Source organism: Tachysurus fulvidraco, chromosome 26 (assembly GCF_022655615.1).
Source record: "Tachysurus fulvidraco isolate hzauxx_2018 chromosome 26, HZAU_PFXX_2.0, whole genome shotgun sequence".
NCBI lineage: Eukaryota > Metazoa > Chordata > Actinopteri > Siluriformes > Bagridae > Tachysurus > Tachysurus fulvidraco.
This window is the reverse complement of record NC_062543.1, coordinates 17,771-42,416: the sequence shown is the minus strand read 5'-3', so window position 1 is coordinate 42,416 and position 24,646 is coordinate 17,771. Positions and strand designations below refer to the sequence as shown.

Below are 24,646 nucleotides of genomic sequence, written 5' to 3'. Positions count from 1 at the left end.
GTGTACTGTATAAGATGGCTCAATGGTCAGAGGTAGTCATTATATTCAGGTGCACATACATTGTTTCACAGCAAATTTACAGATACATAATAATTTGTGAGGTGATTCGAAATAAAGTTTAAGTTAAATTTATATTTATCCTTAATGAACATGCCTGAGGCAATGGTAGTAAGAAAAGACTTCATGAGACAATATTAGGAATAAACCTTGAGAAGAACAAAAAGGAAACTCATCCTCGTTTGGGTGACAACAGGGTGTTATTAATTATAATGTCCTCTCTACAGCTGTATATCGTAAAGTGGAACTGGGCAACCAATCCTGTTGGGTTTGGATTAGGAGACCTAAGTGCAAATCTGAGACACAGAGAGAGAGAGAGAGAGAGAGAGAGAGAGAGAGAGAGAGAGAGAGAGAGAGAGAATAAGGAAAGAAAGAAAAGAAAGAAAGAAAGAAAGAAAGATGTTATTTTCTGTTTAACTAAAATACATACTGTAAGTAAACTACTAATTAAAAACTAGAAATGAAGGTAACTTTTATGACTAAACAGATTTCAGCGTTAATTCCAATGATAATCATCTTTGTTAAATGTACAGCATATCTGTGAAAATAATTTTTTAAACAAGAATAATATTAAATAAACAAATAAACTTACAAACAATGGCCTCTTTCAACCGAAATAACAAAAGAATGCAGCTGGTATCAGTATGATATCTGCTGCTGCATCACCCTTGAATTTGTGTTAAAGCAAAGTATAGAGTTACATGCATACATGTTTACATGTTCTGTAATCACTTAAATCCTTTAACTTTGTCTCAAGCTAAAAGTTTTATTAAATTATAATTTGCTTCATCAGAATAAACTTTTCATATTCAACACAATACAGTTGATTTATATATATTTATGATGACACATTATTATCATATGTTATTCATTCCTGAATCTTCTACACTACAACTGAATATCAAGTGAATATACAGGTACGTCTCAATAAATTAGAATGTTGTGGAAAAGTTCATTTCTTTCAGCAATTCAACTCAAAAATAGTGAAACTGATGTAGTATATAAATTCAGTAACACAGACTGAAATAGTTTAAGTCTTTGTTTCTTTTAATTGTGATGATTTTGGCTCACATTTAACAAAAACCCACCAATACATTATCACAAAAAATTAGAATACTCTATAAGACCATTAAAAATATTTTTAGTGAATTGTTGGCCTTCTGGACAGTTTGTTCATTTACTGTACATGTACTCAAACTAGGTTTGGGTCCTTTTGCTCTAATTACTGCCTCAGTTTGGCATAGAGGTGATTTTTTTGGTCTCGTTTCTCATTTTCCTCTTGACAATAGCTCATAGATTCTCTATGGTGTTCAGGTCAGGTGACAATCACACCAACCTGTACATATCTGTAGGCATGACTTTTCTCTAAATGAAGAACTGAGAGTGTAGAAACAAACATTTTTGCAACACAAGGACACAGAAACATGATGAATGTATATTTTTAATAAACAGATAAATAAGTAACATTAATAAATCAATAAATAAATACAGTGCTAAAGTATCATACAAGTATATGAATAATATTACACATGATGTTAAAGGATCTGCTTACACCTAAGATGTTATCCAAAGACCTTATTATAATGTACAGTTAGTGTGTTTCATAATAGAATCTCAAACTACACATTAATTATAGAAAGAGATTTAACATCAAAATCTTATTATGCTAATATGCATATAAAAACTAAACAGATATTCCAAAATCAGTATAAATATAAAGATAACTTAAAAAGAATTTAGATTTAGAGATCACACTTTAATCTTCTACGGTAGTATATTTTTTCCTTTCAGCTTGTTAAACACAACTCCATCTGGTTGTTTTCGCCATTTCACTGTGATGTTCTGTGTCCTCAGAAGATCCTTCAGTTTCTCTTTGATCTGAAGAACAGAATAAAATTTTTTTCAGGATTATCCTGTAGAAAATGATACAGAAACTGAATACAACATTTTAAATCTAAATACAATACAGTTTATGTGTCAGAGTTTAATGAATAATGAAAATATACATTATAAGTCTTATGGAGGATGAGACACACCTGCTCCAAGATGGCCATCATCACTGCAGGATCATTCACATCCTCTTTGGATCGGACCTTCACGCTTAGTATTTGTTGTTGTCCTGTGATTTCTAAATGCAGAAACACAATGACACACAATTAAACTAATATTCTGACCTCAGTTTAATTAAATGTCTAAATATAAGACTGAATAAATCATTAACTCACCTGCGTAACAAAAGAAAGGCATTATGTCTGAGCACTGAGCATCAACAGCCTGACTGTTATTTATATAACCACAGTTTTCATTCTTCAGGGCATTATCTGGTTTTCCAGACATCCAGCTGATGGTAGAGAAGTTAGTTTGGTCTGTCCACTTCCAGTAGTCTCTGAACAGACCAAACCAAGTCCAGCCAGAGGTCAGTCCCTGTATCACTGATTCTTCAGTTGCATTTCTCGAGCTGGCCAAGTCTGTGTGATGCTGCCTACAGTAAGTCTGAGCAGCAAGCCATGTCATAGTAGTAGAAATATAAATGTACCTCTGATTTCCAGTTTTACTGACTGTGAGAATAAAAACACATGATGAACATGAATATTCAGGCAATTTCAATACTTTTACAAATAAAAAGCTATACAGATTACAACATTAAAACTCTCAACAGAACAGCAAGAACATGGCACACATGTAGACCTGGTAGACTGATCAAATAAATATTGTATAAAGTGTCTGAAATGTAAACATTTACGAAGGCAAATCTGAAATTTGTTCTGTCATAATATCCGTGCCACTACAATCACTACAGTGAGCATGAATACACACAATTTTTTTATTACGAAACAATATTTACTACTGATAAAATAATAGTGAGCAATATGTAAAGTCTTACCATCAAAACAGACAAAGGAGTGTAGTGAAGTACAGTCCAGATCATTCCAACCCCAGGGACCAATCGCACCACACTCGTCATGTCCAACAATATTATTGGGTTGACCTGAATACCACCACGTAGTCCCCAGTGGTTCATTTCCCATGGACCAGCGCCAGCTGTTGATAGGATTGTAGAGTCCAATCCAAGCACTGGAACTGAACTGTAGTTTTTGTGCTTCATTCTGAAGTCGGACCATGTTGTCATTACTGTCGATGATCGCCAGGTCAGTGTGTGTGGCTCTGCAGTAAGCCTGAGCATCACTCCAGGTTTTCCCCTGCTGGATCAGATAGTACTGATGAGAGATGGACAGGATGAGAGGGATGAATACTGGGGACAAAAATTAGTAAACATTTTATGCAATATGAGCTCTGTCAGAATTTATTCCTTAATTTAATTAATTCTTCACATTCTTCTCCTTACTTTAATTGTGTTTCAGCTGCTGAATTTTATTGATTAAGCAATCATTTTGTTCACAACTTGCACGTTAAGCACTGACACACACACAGAGACACACACACACACACACACACACACACACACACACACACACACACACACACACACACACACACACACTTCTCTCACCTGTGAAAATCAGGAGTATGAATAGATGCTGCTCCATTACTGATGGGTTGAGGATAAAGTCACTAAGACATAAGAAACATGATTAAAATCTCTCAGCAGTTTTAAATTGTCAGTAGTGGAGGGTTTGTGCAGACAAAAAAAAAAGGCAAAGGCAGGTCAAAAAAACAGCAAGAAATTGATAGTTCTGAATCAGGTCACACAAGCTAAAATTTGGTCAAAGTGATGAACATAAACAAGAGGCTTTGTAACATTGTGAAAACACAGAACATTCACTTTAAAGAAAAGAACACACACAGTGGTTTAAATAGACACATAAATCACTGATACACAACTGAAAAAAGCTGAGCTTAATTATGAAACAGGCAATAACAACATTTGTAATATTAATTTTTCACAAGACTTTACACAAAAAGTAATGGTTTTAGTTAGTAACCATCATTTTAAATAAATATTTATTTGTAATTATTTATAGACCAAATACAAGTGTCTGGTAGTCCGGCAGTAGGATCACACACTGGGGATTAATTTTCTGTTCAAATCCTGGATTACATGTCAGGGATGTTCGGGATACAGGTTTCCTTAATTATCACATTTAAAATAGAATTATATAATTACTTTTCTAAACATGAAGACAACAAAATTAAAAACATCGTAAATGCTAAAAAAAAACTATAAACTATATATTCTTTATAAACTCTGGACATGCATAAGTGAATAATAAAGTTCAACTGCTAATTTATAATTATTAAGACAACTTAAGACTCACAGGTTGGAAAATGTAGGTTTACACCAGACAAACTCAGCAATAATTTTCTAATAAACAATGACATTCAAATATTTTATACATTATAGACTTTTATGAGTTTTTGAGAACTGTATTATTTGTTAATTATTTACTGAATGTATTTTTTTTGTTAATACCCCAATATTTTAATCCCAATAATGTTAAAATCTGTACAACTTCCCCTATTGAGGGGAGGAAATGAATGAATAATAATAGTAGAATGTTGAAACATACCTGAAATGTGAAGGAGGTAAACCATCAGATTTTGCAGCTGATAAACAGTGTATCTGAGTGTCTTTCTGGTCCGTACTTTAAAATCTGATGAAACAGTGATCTGACATGCTGCCAAATAGCACCTCCAACTTTCCCTACTTTACAAAACAAACGTAATTTAAAGAAGGGTTCATTTTGGTTTTTATTGTTTGACTTATGCAGCACAAAGATTGGTTCATCATACTGATCTGTAACCATGGGTTTGGCATTATCAGGATTAATCTGGGAATCTGCAACACTACTGACTAAAGAGTACAGTTAAATGTTTTATTTCATGAATCTACACTGACTCTGGATAAGGGTGTCTGCTAAATGCTGTAAATGTAATACACAAAAAGCAGCACTGACCAGTGTGCATTGTGCAATTATTATATAAATTATAGGAATATAAACAAGAGGGTTTTATTTAAACATATCTACACTTAATGTAACATTGAAATGTAGTGTGCAAAACATGAATTGACTGAAATGTGCAAGACAGCATGTGCAAAAAGTGTGCAAAACATCGTGTAAAGAGGTGGGTGTTTCTGTAGACATGGATGTGTATTGGACAAGAGTGTATTTGGTGCAGATAGTGCAGTCCACACATGTGAGTGTGTGCTCGGTACAGTTCAGTTCAGTTCAGTTGTTGAGGAGTCTGATGGCTTGTGGAAAGAAACACTTACACAGTAGGTTGTGAGTGCCCTTTTAGTACCTTTTTCCATACGGCAGGAGGATGAAGAGTGTGTTTGAGGTCATCCATAATGCTATTTGCTTTGCGGCAATACCATCACCTTTGACATGATGCAAAAACACTAGTTCAACACTAGGTTGGATTATTGTAGTGTTAATTTCGTCAGACGAGACGAGACGAAATATGTTTGTCAACAACCTTTATGACTAAGGCGAGACGATGACAAGACTGCATCACTGTCCAAAAACGCTGACTAAGACTAAATTAACATGCATTATTGTTGACGAAAAAAGATGAGGCGAAAATGTTTTGTATAAAATAAAAACTTCATTTTCGTCTACAATTGTCTGTGTTTTTTCATCAGCTGTTACGCCTTTAAAATATTCAGAACGAGTTCGCGGCTTCGCGCTGTTGGAAGAAAGAATTCATCCACACGCCGCTCAAAAAAAAAAAAAATTTAAAAAATTAAAAAATCCTGAGCGCAAGTCCAACGTCTAGGCGGATTTTGTGTTAAATGATATTTCCTGTCGCTGCGCAGGCGCTTTTATTGTACATGACAGCTTATGTCCCGATGACCGGTCTTTGCATTACAATTAAATGCAGTATCAGTAAAATAAAAAATGTGATGTGCATCAAGTTCGAGTGTATGTACTGTTTAAACGAGTGTTCTCAACTTCTCACTGATACCTTTGTGATCCGCAGACTGTAAATAGGTTGTATTTTAGGCCCACAGTAAAGTAGGCCTATTCTTTTCAGTTTTTCTGAGTATATTTATTTTATTTCTGATTTGAACAGAAACATGAGACACAAGACAACCAGAACAGGTTAATCATTTGTGAATGTGTCTCCTAAATCAGAAATTGAAAACCAGACAGGTTTAACATTTGCATTCAACAAAAATCATTCAACAAGTGTATTTTGTCAGGTAATTATGACATTTAACCAATGTTTGAGATTAGTAATAATCTGTAATAATGTGTCATTTTAAAAAAAAGACTACAATTTTTTGGACTAAAACTAGACTAAAATGACGAGACTTTTATTTGACTAACAAAAAAAAGATATGTGAATAACTAAATATGACTAAAACTAACAAGGACATTTGACCCAAGACTAAGACTAAGACTGAATTAAAAATAGGTTGGATTATTGTAATACTTTACTGTCTGGATGTTCCAGTAGGAGCAGAAACAAGCTCCAGTTAGTCCAGAACACAGCAGCTAGAGTCCTAACTAGAACCAGAAGATGAACATATCACCCCTATCTTATCCTCACTGCATTGGCTCACAGTCAAGTTTCACATTAATTATAAAACACTATTATTAACCAATAAAGCACTCAATGGTCTCACACCACAGAACCTGAGAGATCTTTTGGTTTTTTATGATCCATCACACTCCGTCCAGGGTGTATCCTGCCTTGATGCCCGATGCTCCCCGTGACCCGAGTAGTTCGGATAAGCGGTAGAAAATGAATGAAATGAATGATTGAATGATTCGTCACACCTACATCGATCAGAAGGTGCAGGCTATTTGTTAGTACCTCAAGTACAAAAGTCTCCAGCAGCGGGGAGAGCTTTTTCTTACAGAGCCCCACAGTTATGGAACAGACTTCCAATTAGTGTACGGGACTCAGACACAGTCTCAGTGTTTAAGTCCAGGCTAAAAACAAACTTGTTTAGTCTACATTTTCATGAATAGATTCCTTAGGTAAAGGAGCAGGTCATGAAGGTTCATGGTCACAGAGTGTTTGGTGAACTGGGATGTCTGGATGATGTCTCCTTACCACCCTCACAAGTCGCTCAGGTTTGCAGACTGTAGAGTGGTGGGACGCTTTACATCCCAGGAAGCCCTCATGTCTGTGTCACCTTCTGGGACTAGACTTTTAGTTATGATGTCATAGCTAGTCTTGCTGAGTCCTTGTGTAACCCAGGATTACTATAAATAGAGATAAGTAGAGCTAGGGGGAATAAAATAACAATTAAGAAAAAATGTTTTTGTTATATAGAACATTCGAATTGATTTTATTTTATTTATTATTGTAAATATGAGAATGGTGATGTTTTTTCTTTTTGTTCCATGTTGAAAGAATGTAATTGTAGGAGCCAAATTGAGCTTTGTGTTAATTCAATGTTTCCAAGTCACAGCATCTGGGTGTGGCTGAGAGGGCAAACAGTCTTTTGACCGTGTGGTGGTGTGCCATATAAGAGACTCCTTTAACTTAATTGTATATTGTTATTTTACTTTAAGTTTTCTGTAACACTACAACAACATCAATAAATGGTCATTGGACAAACTGGATCAACCTCTATTCATCATCTATACAACTGCACGCGTCAAGATATATCCAGCTCAGCCACAAGTATTAGCAATTCAGGGAGCAAAGGAACAACCAGAAAAGTCTGATACAGTAATGTTTCTTTAAATTAATAGTTGAGGGTTCAACGAATCAGAGAATCGCTGATTTTCTTAGAGAATTCACAGATTTTCTTTCAGACCTATTGGTTAACTTTGACAAAGCATTAATTGTAGGAGATTTTAACATTCACGTTGACGACACATCAACGCTTTAGGACTCACATTTATGGACTTACTAAACTCAATTGGGCTTAAACAAAACATCACTAGAGCAACTCATCGTCTTAATCACACACTAGATTTAATAATATCACACAGAATAGATGTCACTGATATAGATATCATACCTCAAAGTGATGACATCACAGACCATTACCTCTTAATGTACTCACTACCTATAGAACAGACTAACTGTGTCTCACCACGTTACTGACAGATTCACAAATAACCTGCCTGATCTGTCTGGACTTCTTACTGTACCCTTAAACACAAACGACGTAGATGTAATGACTAACAGCATAGACGCTATATTCACTAGCACATTAGACACTGTTGCCCCAGTCAGATTACAGAAGGTTAGAGACAAACACCTGCACCGAGGTATAGTAGTCATACTCACACCCTCAATTGGGAGACCCGTAACCTTGAGCAAAAGTGGAGAAAAACTAAATTAGAGGTTTTTAGAATTGTGTATAAAGACAGTATGTCCAGCTATAGACAGGCTCTAAAAGCTGCTAGGGCTGAGCACCTGAGCAAACTCATAGAAAATAACCAGAACAATCCCAGGGTTTTATTTAACACAGTTGCTAGATTAACAAAAAAACAGAAATGTGAACACACTATTCCATCACAGTTCAATTAACCCAGCTCTCTGTGCTAATTAACCCAGCTCTCCATGCCCTCCTCTGTCTGTCTAATTAACCCAGCTCTCCGTGCCCTCCTCTGTCTGTCAGTGGATCACCAGCTTTCTGACAGACAGGCAGCAGCTAGTGCGACTGGGAAAACTCAGATCAAGCACCCGCACCGTCAGCACTGGCGCCCCCCCCAGGGCTGTTTTCTCTCCCCACTACTCTTCTCCCTGTACACAAATGACTGCACCTCTAATGACCCATCTGTCAAGCTTCTGAAGTTTGCAGACGACACCACACTGATCGGCCTCATCCAGGACGGTGACGAGTCTGCTTACAGACTGGAGGTTGAGCGGCTGGCTGTCTGGTGCAGCCTTAACAACCTGGAGCTGAACACGCTCAAGACAGTGGAGTTGATAGTGGACTTCAGGAGAAACCCCCCTGCTCTTCCCCCACTAACCATCATGGACAGCATTGTCACAGCAGTGGAGTCATTCAGATTCCTGGGAACCACAATCTCCCAGGACCTGAAGTGGGACATTCACATCGACTCCATTGTGAAAAAGGCTCAGCAGAGGTTGTACTTCCTTCGTCAGCTGAAGAAGTTCAACCTGCCACAGGATTTGCTGAAACAGTTTTACACTGCCATGATCGAATCCATCCTCTGCACCTCAGTAACTGTTTGGTTCAGCTCAGCCACCAAATTCGATCTCAGAAGACTACAGAGGGTAGTCCGGACTGCTGAGCGAATAATTGGCACATCTCTCCCCACTCTCCAAGACCTGTACTCCTCTAGAGTGAGCAAAAGAGCAAAGAAAATCACTCTGGACCCCTCACATCCAGCACACTCCCTCTTTGAACTGTTAACATCTGGTCTGCGCTACAGAGCCCTGAGCTCCAGAACGACCAGACATAGGAACAGTTTCTTCCCTCAAGCAATCCATCTGATGAACAATTAACACCATGGAACACACAACTCCTAATATTTGCACTATGTATACCTCAATAGCACATTTCATACTTGCACTCTGTACATACATGCATACATATTGTCTGTACTGTTTACTTCAACTGCACACTTCACAATTGCATGTGTACATACAAATTGTATATATTGTATACTTATTTGCATATGTATATTTCATATGTGTATTTAAACTGCACATTTTCACACCTGTAAATGTGTACATACAATTTCTTCTATACTGCATATGACATCCTGTTACACTGTGGAGATTATGTCACTAAAACAAATTCCTCGCATGTGTAAACATGCCTGGCAATAAAGCTGATTCTGGTTCTGATTCTGATAGTGAGGATTTTATGAGATTCTTCACTGATAAAATTGAAAGCATCAGGAACAAAATAGTTGATGTTCAACCCATGACAGATCTTGTGACTCAGTCTCACCTAAAGCTCTACACTCACAACTACAGAGCATTACAAATACAGGACAGGAAGAGTTAGATAAGCTTATACCCACATCTAAATCAACAACATGTCCACTAAACCCCATTCACACTAAATTACTGAAAGGCTGGTGAGCCTCTTCTTAATATTATTAACTCCTTATCTTTAGGTTATGTCCATAAATCTTACAAGTTGGCAGTTATTAGGCCACTCATCAAAAAATCTAACTTAGATCCTAATGAACTGTCAAATTACAGACCTATCTCACACCTTCCGTTTATGTCTAAAATACTAGAAAAGGTTGCATCTGTTCAACTGAGCTCCTTCTTACAGGAGAACAATATCTCTGAAGAGTTTCAGTCAGGTTTCATGCCCCATCATAGCACAGAAACTGCACTTGTTAAAGTTACAAATGACTTGTTCTTAGCTTCGTCCCAAGACTGTATGTCACTATTAGTTCTACTTGATCTTAGTGCTGCGTTCGACACTATAGACCACAACATTCTCCTAGATTGCTTACAAAATTACACAGGTATTCATGGTCAGGCTTTAAGTTGGTTTAGATCCTACCTGTCTGATCGATACCGTTTTGTAGAATTAAATGGTGAATCCTCCAGTTTATTGCCAGTTAATTATGGAGTCCCTCAAGGGTCAGTTCTAGGACCTCTGCTTTTCTCGATATACATGCTTCCATTAGGGAACATTATTAGAAGACATGGGATTAGTTTCCACTGCTAGGCTGACGATACACAGTTATATATCTAATCAAAACCAGATGAAATAGACACAGTGTCCAAATTAACTCAATGCCTTAGAGAGACAAAAGACTGGATGAACTACAACTTTCTGTAGTTAAACTCCGATAAGACAGAAATACTACTTATAGGTCCAAAAACCAGTACACAGAAAAGGTCACAATTTAACTTTCACTTAGAGGGATGTACTGTTACTAGTAGCTCAACAGTGAAAGATCTGGTCTTTTGAAAATCATATCACCCATACTACAAAAACAGCCTTCTTCCACCTTAGAAATAGTATTGGTGCATAATTTTATGGGATGTATTATGTGTGTACACGAGTTTTTAATCTACATTTAAACTGGGAAAGTGTGTCTGAGCCACGAACACTATCAGGAAGACTATTCCAAAGTTTGGGAGCTAAATACGAAAACACTCTACCACCTTTAGTAGACTTAGATATTCTGGGAACTACCAAAAGTCCTGAGTTTTGTGATCTCAGAGAGCGTGAAGGATTGTAACGTGTTAGAAAACTAGTTAGATAGATGGGAGCTAAACCATTAAGAGCCTTGTATGTAAGTAGCAGCAGTTCATAATCAATTCTAAACTTAACAGGTAGCCAGTGTAGAGATGATAAAATTTGGGTTATATGGTCATACTTTTTTGTCCTAGTGAGTACTCTGGCAGCTGCATTTTGGACTAACTGTAACCTATTAATTAAAGATGCAGGACAACCACCTAGTAATGCATTACAATAGTCCAGTCTAGAGGTCATGAATGCATGAACTAGCTTCTCAGCATCAGAGACAGACAGGATGTTTCTCAGCTTGGCAATATTTCTAAGGTGGAAGAAGGCTGTGTTTGTAATATGGTGATATGATTTTAAAGACAAATTACTGTCTAATAAACACCAGGGGTCACATTTATAAAACTGTGCGTAGGATCCCTACTAAAAGTTTATGTACGCCCAAAAGCCAAAAATGGCAAAAGAAATCCCGATTTATAAAATCGTGCGTACGCACACCTGTAAGCAATGTTCCCTTTATAAATCACAGATCACCCGCAGATGTGCTTATGTGAACCAGCCTCAAATCCCGCCCTGTACACGCCCATTTTTAACCATAAATAGTCAATGCAAATCACTGCGCGGGCACGAGAGTGGACCTCGTTATAATGAGTTTCCTCTCCGCTCTGCGGGTTTAAAAATTAGGAGCAGCGTCTCAGGGGTAGTCACTGTCGCCTACAGTTTATAATTATATTAAAAACAAAATTGTTACATTTTGTACTTTTTAATATTGTTAAACTCACCAAGAAGCCAGCCATCACGTACTGCGCCTGCATTTAGTCTGTTCCCTACACTGTTATGTGTCAAGATAAAGGAATCATGTGTTGAACCAGGCCAGCGTGCCACAATGTTTGTGAGGGTCATGTTGGAGTCACATATGATTTGCTTTCTATTAACATAAGCAATTTCATTTTCAGATGGTGCACTTATAGCAACATAAGCGCAGTCAATTGCGCGGAATTACATTTGGGAAACCAGACATTGCTGCAAATTTCATTTTAATTTCGGTCTGTTCTCGCACAGTGTAGAGGAAGCTCATGTATCGACTACCCATATTAAGTATAGCATTCAAAACAACAGATATTATGGCACTCAGGGATGGCTGTGATATACCAGACATATAGGGTGAGATGATAATAGAATTATTTCATATACAAAAAGGTCTTAGACACAAAGTTGAGGATTACTTATAGTTTTTTATATGTAAATAATTTACCTGTCTGCCAATTCCCGCTGGAAACAGCCGGTTGCCAAGAACTCCAGAGTGGTGAGGACTTGTATATAGACTGGGATGGCATGGTGCCCTCTCTAATACTGGATCCAATTCAACACATATATCTAAGAGCACAGCTCTAGGGAATCTAAATCAGCTTATTAGCCAGTCATCATCATGGGCCAGGAAATCATCATGGTCCCTGAAAACTCGTTCTCTCCTTATTCTCCCATTGGCGTAATCCTCCAACAGTGCCAGCAGTGCCATCATGAAGTATTACATACCCGGGTCACCGGAGGATTTATATGTTTCTAGCAGTTAGACTGATCGTTAACACCTTGACAAAATCACAGAATTAATTTGTGGGCGAAAATGTAAGACAAAAATGTTATAGTGAACACATACTTCTTCATGACGGTTTTGTAATGAACACCGTAATAGTTAGGGCCGATGATGAGGAGCGATTGTGCTTCATGACTGTATTTGCAGACTTTAAAATTTTATGATATATGTATATTAAGGAAAATATTTAGTTTGTACACCGTGTTCTGCAGTTCTGTAATAAAAGGGCATTTCATGCTATTCTGTATCACATGTAGCCCCATCTCCTCCTGCGCTCCCGTTGTGGACAATGTGACTGTAAGCGCTGGTTATTCATTCATTCATTCATCTTCTACCACTTATCCGAACTACTCGGGTCACGGGGAGCCTGTGCCTATCCTCAGGCGTCATTTGGCATCAAGGCAGGATACACCCTGGATGAATTAGCGCTGATTATTATTATTATTTTTTAATACATTTTGAATTACGTTTGGATTTTACAAGATGTATATAGCCTGAAACAATTGGCACAAATAACACTGTTGGATTTAATCTTCATGATAATGTGGATATAACGTATGAAATGGAGTGAAAATGTCATTAATTCTTATAATCGTTCTTCTCACATGAATTTTCTACAATCTAACTTCAGTTAGACTAACTAACCTCACCATCTGTGTCACCAATTCCCTTTGTCTCCACATCTCAAAGTTTGCTTAAAGGTGTGCACATTTTCCCGTCAAGATTGTTTTTTATAGATCACAACCTTTGCGTGAAAACTGGCGTACGCACGTTTCCAGCCCCGTTTTGTGCGTACGCATGCTTTATAAATGAGACCCCAGGTCTTTCACTGTCGAGCTACTAGTGACAGTACATCCCTCTAAATGGAAGTTAAGTTGTGAGAGTTTCTTTGTATTGGTTTTTGGACCTATAAGTAGTATTTCTGTCTTATCGGAGTTTAACAACAGAAAATTACAGATCATCCAGTCTTTTTTCTCTATGAGACATTGAGTTAATTTGGCAGAGGTCCTAGAACTGATCCTAGAGGGACCCCATAGTTAACTGGTAATAAACTGAAGGATTCACCATTTAATTCTACAAAAAGTCTTGGTCCGAAGCTAAGAACAAGTCGTTTGTAACTTTAACAAGTGCAGTTTCTGTGCTATGATGGGGCCTGAAACCTGACTGAAACTCTTCAAAGATGTTGCTCTCCTGTAAGAAGGAGCTCAGTTGGACAGACACAACCTTTTCAAGTATTTTAGACATAAACGGAAGGTGTGAGATAGGTCTGTAATTTGATAGTTCATTAGGATCTAAGTTAGGTTTTTTTGATGAGTGGCCTAATAACTGCAAACTTAAAAGACTTCGGGACGTAACCTAAAGATAATGAGGAGTTAATGATATTAAGAAGAGGCTCACCAGCTTTATGTAACACTTCTTTCTGTTCTGGTTATTTCCAGAACAGAGTTGCTCTAGTGATGTTTTGTTTAAGCCCAAGTGAGTTTAGTAAGTCCATAAATGTGAGTCCTAAAGCGTCCTTTGTGTCGTCAACATGAATGTTAAAATCTCCTACAATTAACACTTTATCAAAGTTAATGAGAGAAAATCTGTGAATTTCCCTCGACATCCAGCTGATACAGCCCATTAGATCTTTGTGTTCCCATTCCTCGGAGATCTCCATTTTTACTACGGATGTAACAGCAAGATTTTTGGAACCGCACCATATTTCCTCTTCTAACAGCAGCTCCCACTGAGAAAACATTCTCAGATAGCTTTGGAACATACAGCACATCAAACATTGTGACATTTTTGACATCTTCGACTGTGAATGTCATTCTCAGCTTAACATTACCAAGTCCTAGTGCATCAACCACTCTGCCGTCACCGAGTTTCACTGACTGTGGTTTTGGAAATTGCTGATAGTTTTGGAGAATTTCTTCATGACACGTCATATGCTTTGATGCTCCAGAGTCGATCAACCACTCGACCTGTTGTGTATTTAAACTTTCCCAGTTTAAATGTAGATTAAGAACTCATCTCTTTAGTCAGACATACACATAATACATCCCATAATATTACATACACGTTACCTAATATTATGAACAACAGCTACGCCTCTCCACTGATTTTATTTTTCTACCCATCCAGAGGCATCCAGAGATTGTAACAGCTCAGATTGTCTTCCGTGTCATGAAGATTTTTGACCTTCATTCAGATGAAGCCAACCATGTTTAGATCCTGAGGCATCTAGAGATGTTCTAGCTCAAGGTGGACTTTGCTTCATGAAGCATTCGACCATTCTGAGGAGATGCCAAATCCAAGTGGTCCTAGAGGACAACAACCTCCTCATCAATACACAATTATCAGACTGTATATTTATATTCACACCCTCCACTGTCACTCAAATGAGGATGAGGTTCCCCTTTGAGTCTGGTTCCTCTCAAGGTTTCTTCCTTTTCGCTCTAAGGGACTTTTTCCTTGCCACAGTCGCCTCAGGCTTGCTCATTGGGGATATACAATATATACAATATATACAATATACAATCACTAAGCTAAAACATCGCTTATAGTCACAGGCCCTGATGCTGCTATGTAAAATGGTGCAAAAGTGGTAAGAGAACCCACTTATTAACATATATGATATGATATGAGTACTTTGCTGAGCAACAGAACAGTTTTTAGTTAACTTACCAGATAAATAGGAAAGACAACAAGGCTAGTAATGTAGGTACAAGACATGGGGAAATGTGAGTCAAGTAAAAGGAGTAAACAGAGAAACTGTGACATGGAAACTGTAAATATTTCTGTTTTTGGCTGTTCTTTTTGCACAAATTTACCCGTATAAATATCAGCAGAAATATAAAGAAAAAACATGAATATTATGGTTTTAATTTGACTCTGTGTCTGTCATGAACTTCTGGGACAATTCTGTCAGGCTACTAGTTGGGCTGCTGGCAGAGATTCTGGTTTTAAGGCCGTGTGTCTTTTCCCACCTGTTGCTTGTCATGCCTAAGATGTTGCCTTATTTATACCTGCCCTTGTGTCTGTCTGGTCATCATTGTTTGTGTCATGTTTCTGTCACGCATGTTCATGTGTTTATTTTACTGGGTAAAATTATGCTAGATTGTGGCTTATGTGAATAAATGTGTTGTGCAATGCTTCATCTAAGAAACGTGACATTGACCTTCAGAGATTATTATCCTTTGTTAAAACTGAGGCAAAATGACTTATGCAAATCACTCCATCCCTTTTATCCCATTTTACATAAACACATGCTCCTGCATTCCACTGACATCAAAGAATTCCGTCATTAAAATGTAAACTATTCAGCAGAACTACAATTTGCATTTTTCATTCAGGGCACATGGAGATTTACATTTACATTTACAACACCTTGCAGATGACATCATCCAGAATGACTTAAAAAAAATCTTTGAAGTCTGTATCGATGAAAACATGGATACTGGTTCACAAGGTCATGGACCAACAGCACCATGCAGACAGATAGGTGGTCTGTCTGTAAGCTCACTGTGGATATTTCTGTTCAGAAATAACTATAATGTTCCACAAAAGGGAAATGAAATGAATGAATCCAAAAATGTATAAAAAGCAAAGTTATAATGACTCCATATGAGAATATAATTAGAAGTATAATGATGCTAACTGCACCCCTGGAGAGAGGAAAGAAACCAGCAGTAGAGGACAGATTATGAGTAGCTCTGACAAGGAAGAGAGATATTTAAATTATGTGTCATTGTCACTGTTCAGCTTTATATTTCATCCGGCTCTACTGCATCTCATTAAGTGAAGTAGACGTGTTATGGTCTGAAATGTGCATGGTGTCTAAACCTGGTCTAAAATACATTGCTTATCATACTGCCTGCATTTAAAAAGACAAATTGATAGCAAAAGTCAAAGGAATTTCATATGGAATCTTTGTACATTCTTGTAAATAAAAATTGCAAAATTGTTCTTTTTGAACAAGAATTTCCTATTTTGTGTCAGGCTGCCACCAGAAGCAAGCGGAAGCAAAAGCAGGAAGAGGGAGCCGGTGGAGATCTTGTCAATGAGCTTGAAAGTAATACTCAGTCACACCATAGTCCAGGAGACCAGGAAAGTGCAGCAGAGAAGGAGAGCACTGGTTATAAACAAAGTGAAGAAACAACTCCACAGAACATAAATGGCATAACATAAGTTCAGGATAAGTTCAGGAGTGTGCTTTAACTCTCTACATTTGATTATATTGTCTTCTGGTAAAGTAGGTTCCTGTCTTTTGTATACTATCTGCTTAACTCACTTTGTTCTAGAGTAGTGTGATTTGAATTGTGTTATATTCTATACCATTGTTGATTTTATAGTGTTGGTCTTTGTTGTTCTCCCAGCTGATTAATCAGGAGTAGTTTCAGTCTCCCTTAAGGCAGGGCTTACCTATTTAAATTGAAGGTTCTCTTGTGTCCATCTCACAAGACCTTTTGCCCTTCATTTCCACTATCGTCAATAGATCCATAGCATCTGGTCAGGTACCAACTACTTTCAAGAGAGCAAGGGTTATTCCCATCCTAAAGAAACCTGCTCTGAATCCATCAGACATCAGTAACTACAGACCGGTATCACTTCTCTCATTTCTTTCAAAAATTCTTGAACGCATTGTCTATAAACAACTGTCTGTCTATCTCTCACAGAACAACCTCCAAGACCCCAACCAGTTTGGCTTTAAAGCAGCTCACTCTACAGAGACAGCCATTTTGGATGTCTTTGAGAAACTACATGCTGCTAGATCAGCCAAACTGTCATCCGTCCTTATCCTCCTTGACCTTTCAGCAGCGTTTGATACGGTCAACCACAAGACTCTCTTATCCACCCTCAAGAGTCTTGGGATTTGCGGATCAGCTTGGGAATGGTTCACTTCCTACCTGGAAGGACGCTCGTATCAGGTAACATGGAGGGGAGTGACATCTGCTCCACGCAGACTCTCCACTGGCGTCCCACAGGGCTCAGTACTTAGTCCTCTTCTTTTCTCCCTGTATGCTCACTCTCTTGGTTCATCACATTCATCACATGGGTTCTCTTACCACTGCTATGCTGATGATACACAACTTATCTTCTCTTTCCCACCCTCAGATGCTACAGCTTCTGACCGGATCTCAGCATGTCTGGCAGAAATTTCATCATGGATGACTGCTCATCAGTTAAAGCTCAATCCTAGCAAAACTGAACTGCTGTTCATCCCAGGTGGATCATCCCCAGGTCATGATCTTGCTATATCCTTGCACAACGATGTGCTCCGCCCTTCAGGCCCAGCTCGCAACCTTGGGGTAACCATGGACAATCAACTGTCCTTTTCCTCTCATGTTACTAACGTGACTCGCTCATGTCGGTTTCTTCTCTACAACATTAGAAGGATTCGGCCATTTTTGTCCACAGAGACTGCTCAAGTACTTGTTCAGTCTCTTGTCATTTCTAGACTGGATTACTGTAACACACTGCTGGAAGGTCTACCTATGAACGCAATCCGTCCTCTGCAAATGATCCAAAATGCAGCTGCCCGGCTTGTTTTCAACCTGCCAAAGTTCTCGCACACCCCCCCGCTGCTGCGATCCCTCCACTGGCTTCCGGTAGCTGCACGTATCCAATTCAAAACACTGATGCTGGCCTACAAAGCCAAAAATGGACCAGCTCCCTCTTACCTCAAAGCCCTCATCATTCCTCGCACTGCACCCCGCAACCTCCGATCTACCAGCACTGCTCAACTGTTTCCATAATCTCTCAGGGTAAGAGGCAAGTATACTACAAGACTCGTCTCTGTTCTGGCACCAAGGTGGTGGAATGAACTTCCCCTCAAGGTCCGGACAGCTGAGTCACTGGCTATTTTCAAGCGGCGGTTGAAGACCTACTTATTCAGGAAACACTTCAACTAGCACTTCTTTCCTTATCTTTTTCATTAAAAAAAAAACCAAAAAAAAAACGTTTGACACTTTTTCATTGTAACTTTGAACAAATGTTTTAAAGTCATGGTATCTTAAGTATGTAACCTAGTGAACCAGCATTAATGTATTCAATGTTAGAGATTTAAGCACTTATGTACGTCGCTCTGGATAAGGGCGTCTGTCAAATGCTGTAAATGTAAATGTAAGGATATAAAATCCACAAGAGGCTCCAAAAGGGAAAAAGAAGGCGGAATGCATGTGCAATGTCGGTGTGGGACGTGACATTCTGGACATCTGTGTGTCTCCTCACTATTATTGTAAGGGCTTAAAGGTTTAGTGCATTAGTTCACATAAATAGGTCATGTGACAATAACATGTCTATATTCTATGTGAAAGAAACTCAATGATGGACCTTAAGTGTCAGGTCCCCGGACGGAGGTGGTGCGGTGACAGACCCGTACGCAGGATAGCTTCAAATGAAAGGGGTTTAATACATTAGGAAGACAAACATATACCATGCTACACAGGGAACAATCAATATATTCAATGAAGCTGCGCTGCCTAATGCAACGCGGCTCAAATATATAGCGACACGGACAATCACACACAATGGGGAACAGGTGTGATGACCGGGAGGAACAGATAAAGACAGGGCAATCACGTGACATAAACAAACACAAATGCACATGGCCATAAATCTGCGCAGATCCATCACGGATCTGCGCTAATCCCTAACATTAAGAAAGCAATTTTAAACTCAGTATTGTTTTAATTTTGTCAGGATACAACACTACGTGTACTGTATAAGATGGCTTAATGGTCAGAGGTAGTCATTATATTCAGGTGCACATACATTGTGTCACAGCAAATTTACAGATACATAATAATTTGTGATGTGATTCGAAATACCTGCCTGAGGCAATGGTAATCTGAACATGCCTGAGGCAATGGTAGTAAAAAAAGACTTCATGAGACGATATTAGGAATAAACCTTGAGAGGAACAAAAAGGAAACTCATCCTCGTCTGGGTGACAACAGAGTGTTATTAATTATAATGTCCTCTCTACAGCTGTATATCGTGAAGTGGAACTGGGCAACCAAGAAATCCTGTTGGGTTTGGATTAGGAGAACTAAGTGCAAAACTGAGAGAGAGAGAAAATAAGGAAAGAAAGAAAGAAAGAAAGAAAGAAAGAAAGAAAGAAAGAAAGAAAGAAAGAAAGAAAGATGTTATTTTCTGTTTAACTAAAATACATACTGTAAGTAAAAACTAGAAATGAAGGTAACTTTTATGACTAAACAGATTTCAGCGTTAATTCCAATGATAATCATCTTTGTTAAATGTACAGCAAATCTTCTTTTTTAAATGTAGTTAAAATAATTTTTTAAACAAGAATAATATAAAATAAACAAATAAACTTACAAACGATGGCCTGTTTCAACTGAAATAACAAAAGAATGCAGCTGGTATCAGTATGATATCTGCTGCTGCATCACCCTTGAATTTGTGTTAAAGCAAAGTATAGAGTTACATGTATACATGTTTACATGTTCTGTAATCACTTAAATCCTTTAACTTTGTCTCAAGCTAAAGGTTTTATTAAGTTATAATGTGCTTCATCAGAATAAACTTTTCATATTCAACACAATACAGTTGATTTATATATATTTATGATGACACATTATTATCATATGTTATTCATTCCTGAATCTTCTACACTACAACTGAATATCAAGTGCATATACAGGTACGTCTCAATAAATTAGAATGTTGTGGAAAAGTTCATTTCTTTCAGTAATTCAACTCAAAAATAGTGAAACTGATGTAGTATATAAATTCAGTAACACAGACTGAAATAGTTTAAGTCTTTGTTTCTTTTAATTGTGATGATTTTGGCTCACATTTAACAAAAACCCACCAATACATTATCACAAAAAATTAGAATACTCTATAAGACCATTAAAAATATTTTTAGTGAATTGTTGGCCTTCTGGACAGTTTCTTCATTTACTGTACATGTACTCAAACTCGGTTTGGGTCTATTTGCTCTAATTACTGCCTCAGTTTGGCATGGAGGAGATTTTTTTGGTCTCGTTTCTCATTTTCCTCTTGACAATAGCTCATAGATTCTCTATGGGGTTCAGGTCAGGTGAGTTTGCTGGCCAGTCATTCACACCAACCTGTACATATCTGTAGGCATGACTTTTCTCTAAATGAAGAACTGAGAGTGTAGAAACAAACATTTTTGCAACACAAGGACACAGAAACAGTGATGAATGTATATTTTTAATAAATAGATAAATAAGTAACATTAATAAATCAATAAATAAATACAGTGCTAAAGTATCATACAAGTATAAGAATAATATTACACATGATGTCAAGGGATCTGCTTACACCTAAGATGTTATCCAAAGACCTTATTATAATGTACAGTTAGTGTGTTTCATAATAGAATCTCAAACTACACATTAATTATAGAAAGAGATTTAACATCAGATTCTTATTATGCTAAAATGCATATAAAAACTAAACAGATATTCCAAAATCAATATAAAGAGAACTTTAAAAGAATTTAGATTTAGAGATCACACTTTAATCTTCTACGGTAGTATATTTTTTCCTTTCAGCTTGTTAAACACAACTCCATCTGGTTGTTTTCGCCATTTCACTGTGATGTTCTGTGTCTTCAAAAGATCCTTCAGTTTCTCTTTGATCTGAAGAACAGAATAAAATTATATTATTAAACAAAGCAGGATTATCTTGTAGAAAATGATACAGAAACTGAATACAACATTTTAAATCTAAATACAATACAGTTTATGTGTCAGAGTTTAATGAATAATGAAAATATACATTATAAGTCTTATGGAGGATGAGACCCACCTGCTCCAAGATGGCCGTCATCACTGCAGGATCATTCACATCCTCTTTGGATTGGACCTTCACTCTTAGTATTTGTTGTTGTCCTGTGATTTCTAAATGCAGAAACACAATGACACACAATTAAACTATCATTCTGACCTCAGTTTAATTAAATGTCTAAATATAAGACTGAATAAATCATTAACTCACCTGCGTAACAAAAGAAAGGCATTATGTCTGAGCACTGAGCATCAACAGCCTGACTGTTATTTATATAACCACAGTTTTCATTCTTCAGGGCATTATCTGGTTTTCCAGACATCCAGCTGATGGTAGAGAAGTTAGTTTGGTCTGTCCACTTCCAGGAGTCTCTGAACAGACCAAACCAAGTCCAGCCAGAGGTCAGTCCCTGTATCACTGATTCTTCAGTTGCATTTCTCGAGCTGGCCAAGTCTGTGTTATGCTGCCTACAGTAAGTCTGAGCGTCAAGCCATGTCATAGTAGTAGAAATATAAATGTACCTCTGATTTCCAGTTTTACTGACTGTGAGAATAAAAACACATGATGAACATGAATATTCAGGCAATTTCAATACGTTTACAAATAAAAAGCTATACAGATTACAACATTAAAACTCTCAAGAGAACAGCAAGAACATGGCACACATGTAGACCTGGTAGACTGATCAAATAAATATTATGTGTCTGAAATGTAAACATTTACGAAGGCAAATCTGAAATTTGTTCTGTCATAATATCCGTGCCACTACAATCACTACAGTGAGCATGAATACACACAATTTTTTTTATTACGAAACAATATTTTCTACTGATAAAATAATAGTGAGCAATATGTAAAGTCTTACCATCAAAACAGACAAAGGAGTGTAGTGAAGTACAGTCCAGATCATTCCAACCCCAGGGACCAATCGCACCACACTCGTCATGTCCAACAATATTATTGGGTTGACCTGAATACCACCACGTAGTCCCCAGTGGTTCATTTCCCATGGACCAGCGCCAGCTGTTGATGGGATTGTAGAGTCCAATCCAAGCACTGGAACTGAATTGTTGTCTCTGTGCTTCATTCTGAAGTCGGACCATGTTGTCATTACTGTCGATGATCGCCAGGTCAGTGTATGTGGCTCTGCAGTAAGCCTGAGCATCACTCCAGGTTTTCCCCTGCTGGATCAGATAGTACTGACGAGAGATGGACAGGATGAGAGGGATGAATCCTGGGGAAAAAATGATTAAACATTTTATGCAATATGAGCTCTGTCAGAATTTATTCCTTAATTTAATTAATTCTTCACATTCTTCTCCTTACTTTAATTGTGTTTCAGCTGCTATATTTTATTGATTAAGCAATCATTTTGTTCACAACTTGCACATTAAGCACTGACACACACAGACACAGACACACACACACACACACACACACACACACACACACACACACACACTTCTCTCACCTGTGAAAATCAGGAGTATGAATAGACGCTGCTCCATTACTGATGTGTTGAGGATAAAGTCACTAAGACATAAGAAACATGATTAAAATCTCTCAGCAGTTTTAAATTGTCAGTAGTGGAGGGTTTGTGCAGACCAAAAAAAAGGCAAAGGCAGGTCAAAAAAACAGCAAGAAATTGATAGTTCTGAATCAGGTCACACAAACTAAAATGTGGTCAAAGTGATGAACATAAACAAGAGGCTTTGTAACATTGTGAAAACACAGAACATTTCCTTTAAAGAAAAGAACACACACAGTGGTTTAAATAGACACATAAATCACTGATACACAACTGAAAAAAGCTGAGCTTAATTATGAAACAGGCAATGACAACATTTGTAATATTAATTTTTCACAAGACTTTACACAAGAAGTAATGGTTTTAGTTAGTAACCATCATTTTAAATAAATATTTATTTGTAATTATTTATAGCCCAAATACAAGTGTCTGGTAGTCCGGCAGTAGGATCGCACACTGGGGATTAATTTTCTGTTCAAACCTGGATTACATGTCAGGGATGTTCGGGATACAGGTTTCCTTAATTATCACATTTAAAATAGAATTATATAATTACTTTTCTAAACATGAAGACAACAAAATTAAAAACATCGTAAATGCTAAAAAAAACTATAAACTATATATTCTTTATAAACTCTGGACATGCATAAGTGAATAATAAAGTTCAACTGCTAATTTATAATTATTAAGACAACTTAAGACTCACAGGTGAGTTGTTGGAAAATGTAGGTTTACACCAGACTTAAACTCAGCAATAATTTTCTAATAAACAATGACATTCAAATATTTTTACATTATAGACTTTTATGAGCTTTTGAGAACTGTATTATTTGTTAATTATTTACTGAATGTAATTTTTTTGTTAATACCCCAATATTTTAATCCCACATATTAAAATCTGTACAATTTCCCCTACTGAGGGGAGGAAATGAATGAATAATAATAGTAGAATGTTGAAACATACCTGAAATGTGAAGGAGGTAAACCATCAGATTTTGCAGCTGATAAACAGTGTATCTGAGTGTCTTTCTGGTCCGTACTTTAAAATCTGATGAAACAGTGATCTGACATGCTGCCAAATAGCACCTCCAACTTTCCCTACTTTACAAAACAAACTGGATGTAAATCTGAAATGAACCAAACTGAACAGGACTGGAGTTCAAGTTTAAGTTACCATCAAGTTCACTTTAGCAGATTATTCCAAATCGTGAATGAAAACTGAATAACAGGAAACAGGCAGAGGTCGAGCGATCTACTGTACAAGCCAAGTTAGCAAGGATAATCCAAAACACTACAAAACAATACACAAAAAGAAGTGCTGACCGGTGTGCATTCTGTATATTATACAGTACATTGTGCAAAAATATAGGAATCTGAACAAGAGGGTTTTATTTAAACATATCTACACTTAATGTAATATTGAAATGTAGTGTGCAAAACATGAATTGACTGAAATGTGCAAGACAGCATGTGCAAAAAGTGTGCAAAACATCATGTAAGCAGGTGGGTGTTTCTGTAGACATGGATGTGTATTGGACAAGAGTGTATTTGGTGCAGATCAGTGCAGTCCACACATGTG

The 24,646-nt window shown here is 37.3% G+C and overlaps 2 protein-coding genes across 6 annotated transcripts; both read right to left on the bottom strand.

Moving 5' to 3' along the window:
• Positions 1-1,494: 1,494 nt before the first annotated feature.
• Positions 1,495-10,544, bottom strand: LOC113638271 (putative C-type lectin domain family 20 member A). Of its 5 annotated transcripts, none has more exons than XM_027139297.2 (7): positions 10,484-10,544; positions 4,587-4,723; positions 3,569-3,630; positions 2,942-3,310; positions 2,283-2,615; positions 2,094-2,185; positions 1,495-1,935 (listed from the first exon to the last, which is right to left on the bottom strand). In XM_027139297.2, the coding sequence occupies exons 3-7, from the start codon at positions 3,603-3,605 to the stop codon at positions 1,822-1,824; spliced, it is 945 nt and encodes a 314-aa protein (XP_026995098.1). In that variant the 5' UTR covers positions 3,606-3,630; positions 4,587-4,723; positions 10,484-10,544; the 3' UTR covers positions 1,495-1,821. The 5 variants fall into 5 exon arrangements, with proteins under 5 accessions (XP_026995098.1, XP_026995100.1, XP_026995103.1 ...); XM_027139299.2 differs by having other exon boundaries at positions 4,587-4,720; positions 10,484-10,538; XM_027139302.2 differs by lacking the exon at positions 10,484-10,544 and having other exon boundaries at positions 2,942-3,275; positions 4,587-5,582.
• Positions 10,545-21,277: 10,733 nt separating this feature from the next.
• Positions 21,278-24,235, bottom strand: LOC113638272 (putative C-type lectin domain family 20 member A). Its single transcript, XM_027139306.2, has 6 exons — positions 24,032-24,235; positions 23,011-23,072; positions 22,405-22,773; positions 21,750-22,082; positions 21,561-21,652; positions 21,278-21,391 (listed from the first exon to the last, which is right to left on the bottom strand). The coding sequence occupies exons 2-6, from the start codon at positions 23,045-23,047 to the stop codon at positions 21,278-21,280; spliced, it is 945 nt and encodes a 314-aa protein (XP_026995107.2). The 5' UTR covers positions 23,048-23,072; positions 24,032-24,235.
• Positions 24,236-24,646: the final 411 nt, after the last annotated feature.

Excerpts from the sequence above, each read along its gene's own strand:
- LOC113638271 (XM_027139297.2), bottom strand. The coding sequence starts at position 3,605 with ATGGAGCAGCATCTATTCATACTCCTGATTTTCACAG. Across the intron at positions 3,311-3,568 it reads CATACTCCTGATTTTCACAG|TATTCATCCCTCTCATCCTG; the intron begins GTGAGAGAAGTG and ends TTTTGTCCCCAG. Across the intron at positions 1,936-2,093 it reads TGATGGCCATCTTGGAGCAG|ATCAAAGAGAAACTGAAGGA; the intron begins GTGTGTCTCATC and ends TCTGTTCTTCAG.
- LOC113638272 (XM_027139306.2), bottom strand. The coding sequence starts at position 23,047 with ATGGAGCAGCGTCTATTCATACTCCTGATTTTCACAG. Across the intron at positions 22,774-23,010 it reads CATACTCCTGATTTTCACAG|GATTCATCCCTCTCATCCTG; the intron begins GTGAGAGAAGTG and ends TTTTTTCCCCAG. Across the intron at positions 22,083-22,404 it reads CTCCTTTGTCTGTTTTGATG|TCAGTAAAACTGGAAATCAG; the intron begins GTAAGACTTTAC and ends TTATTCTCACAG.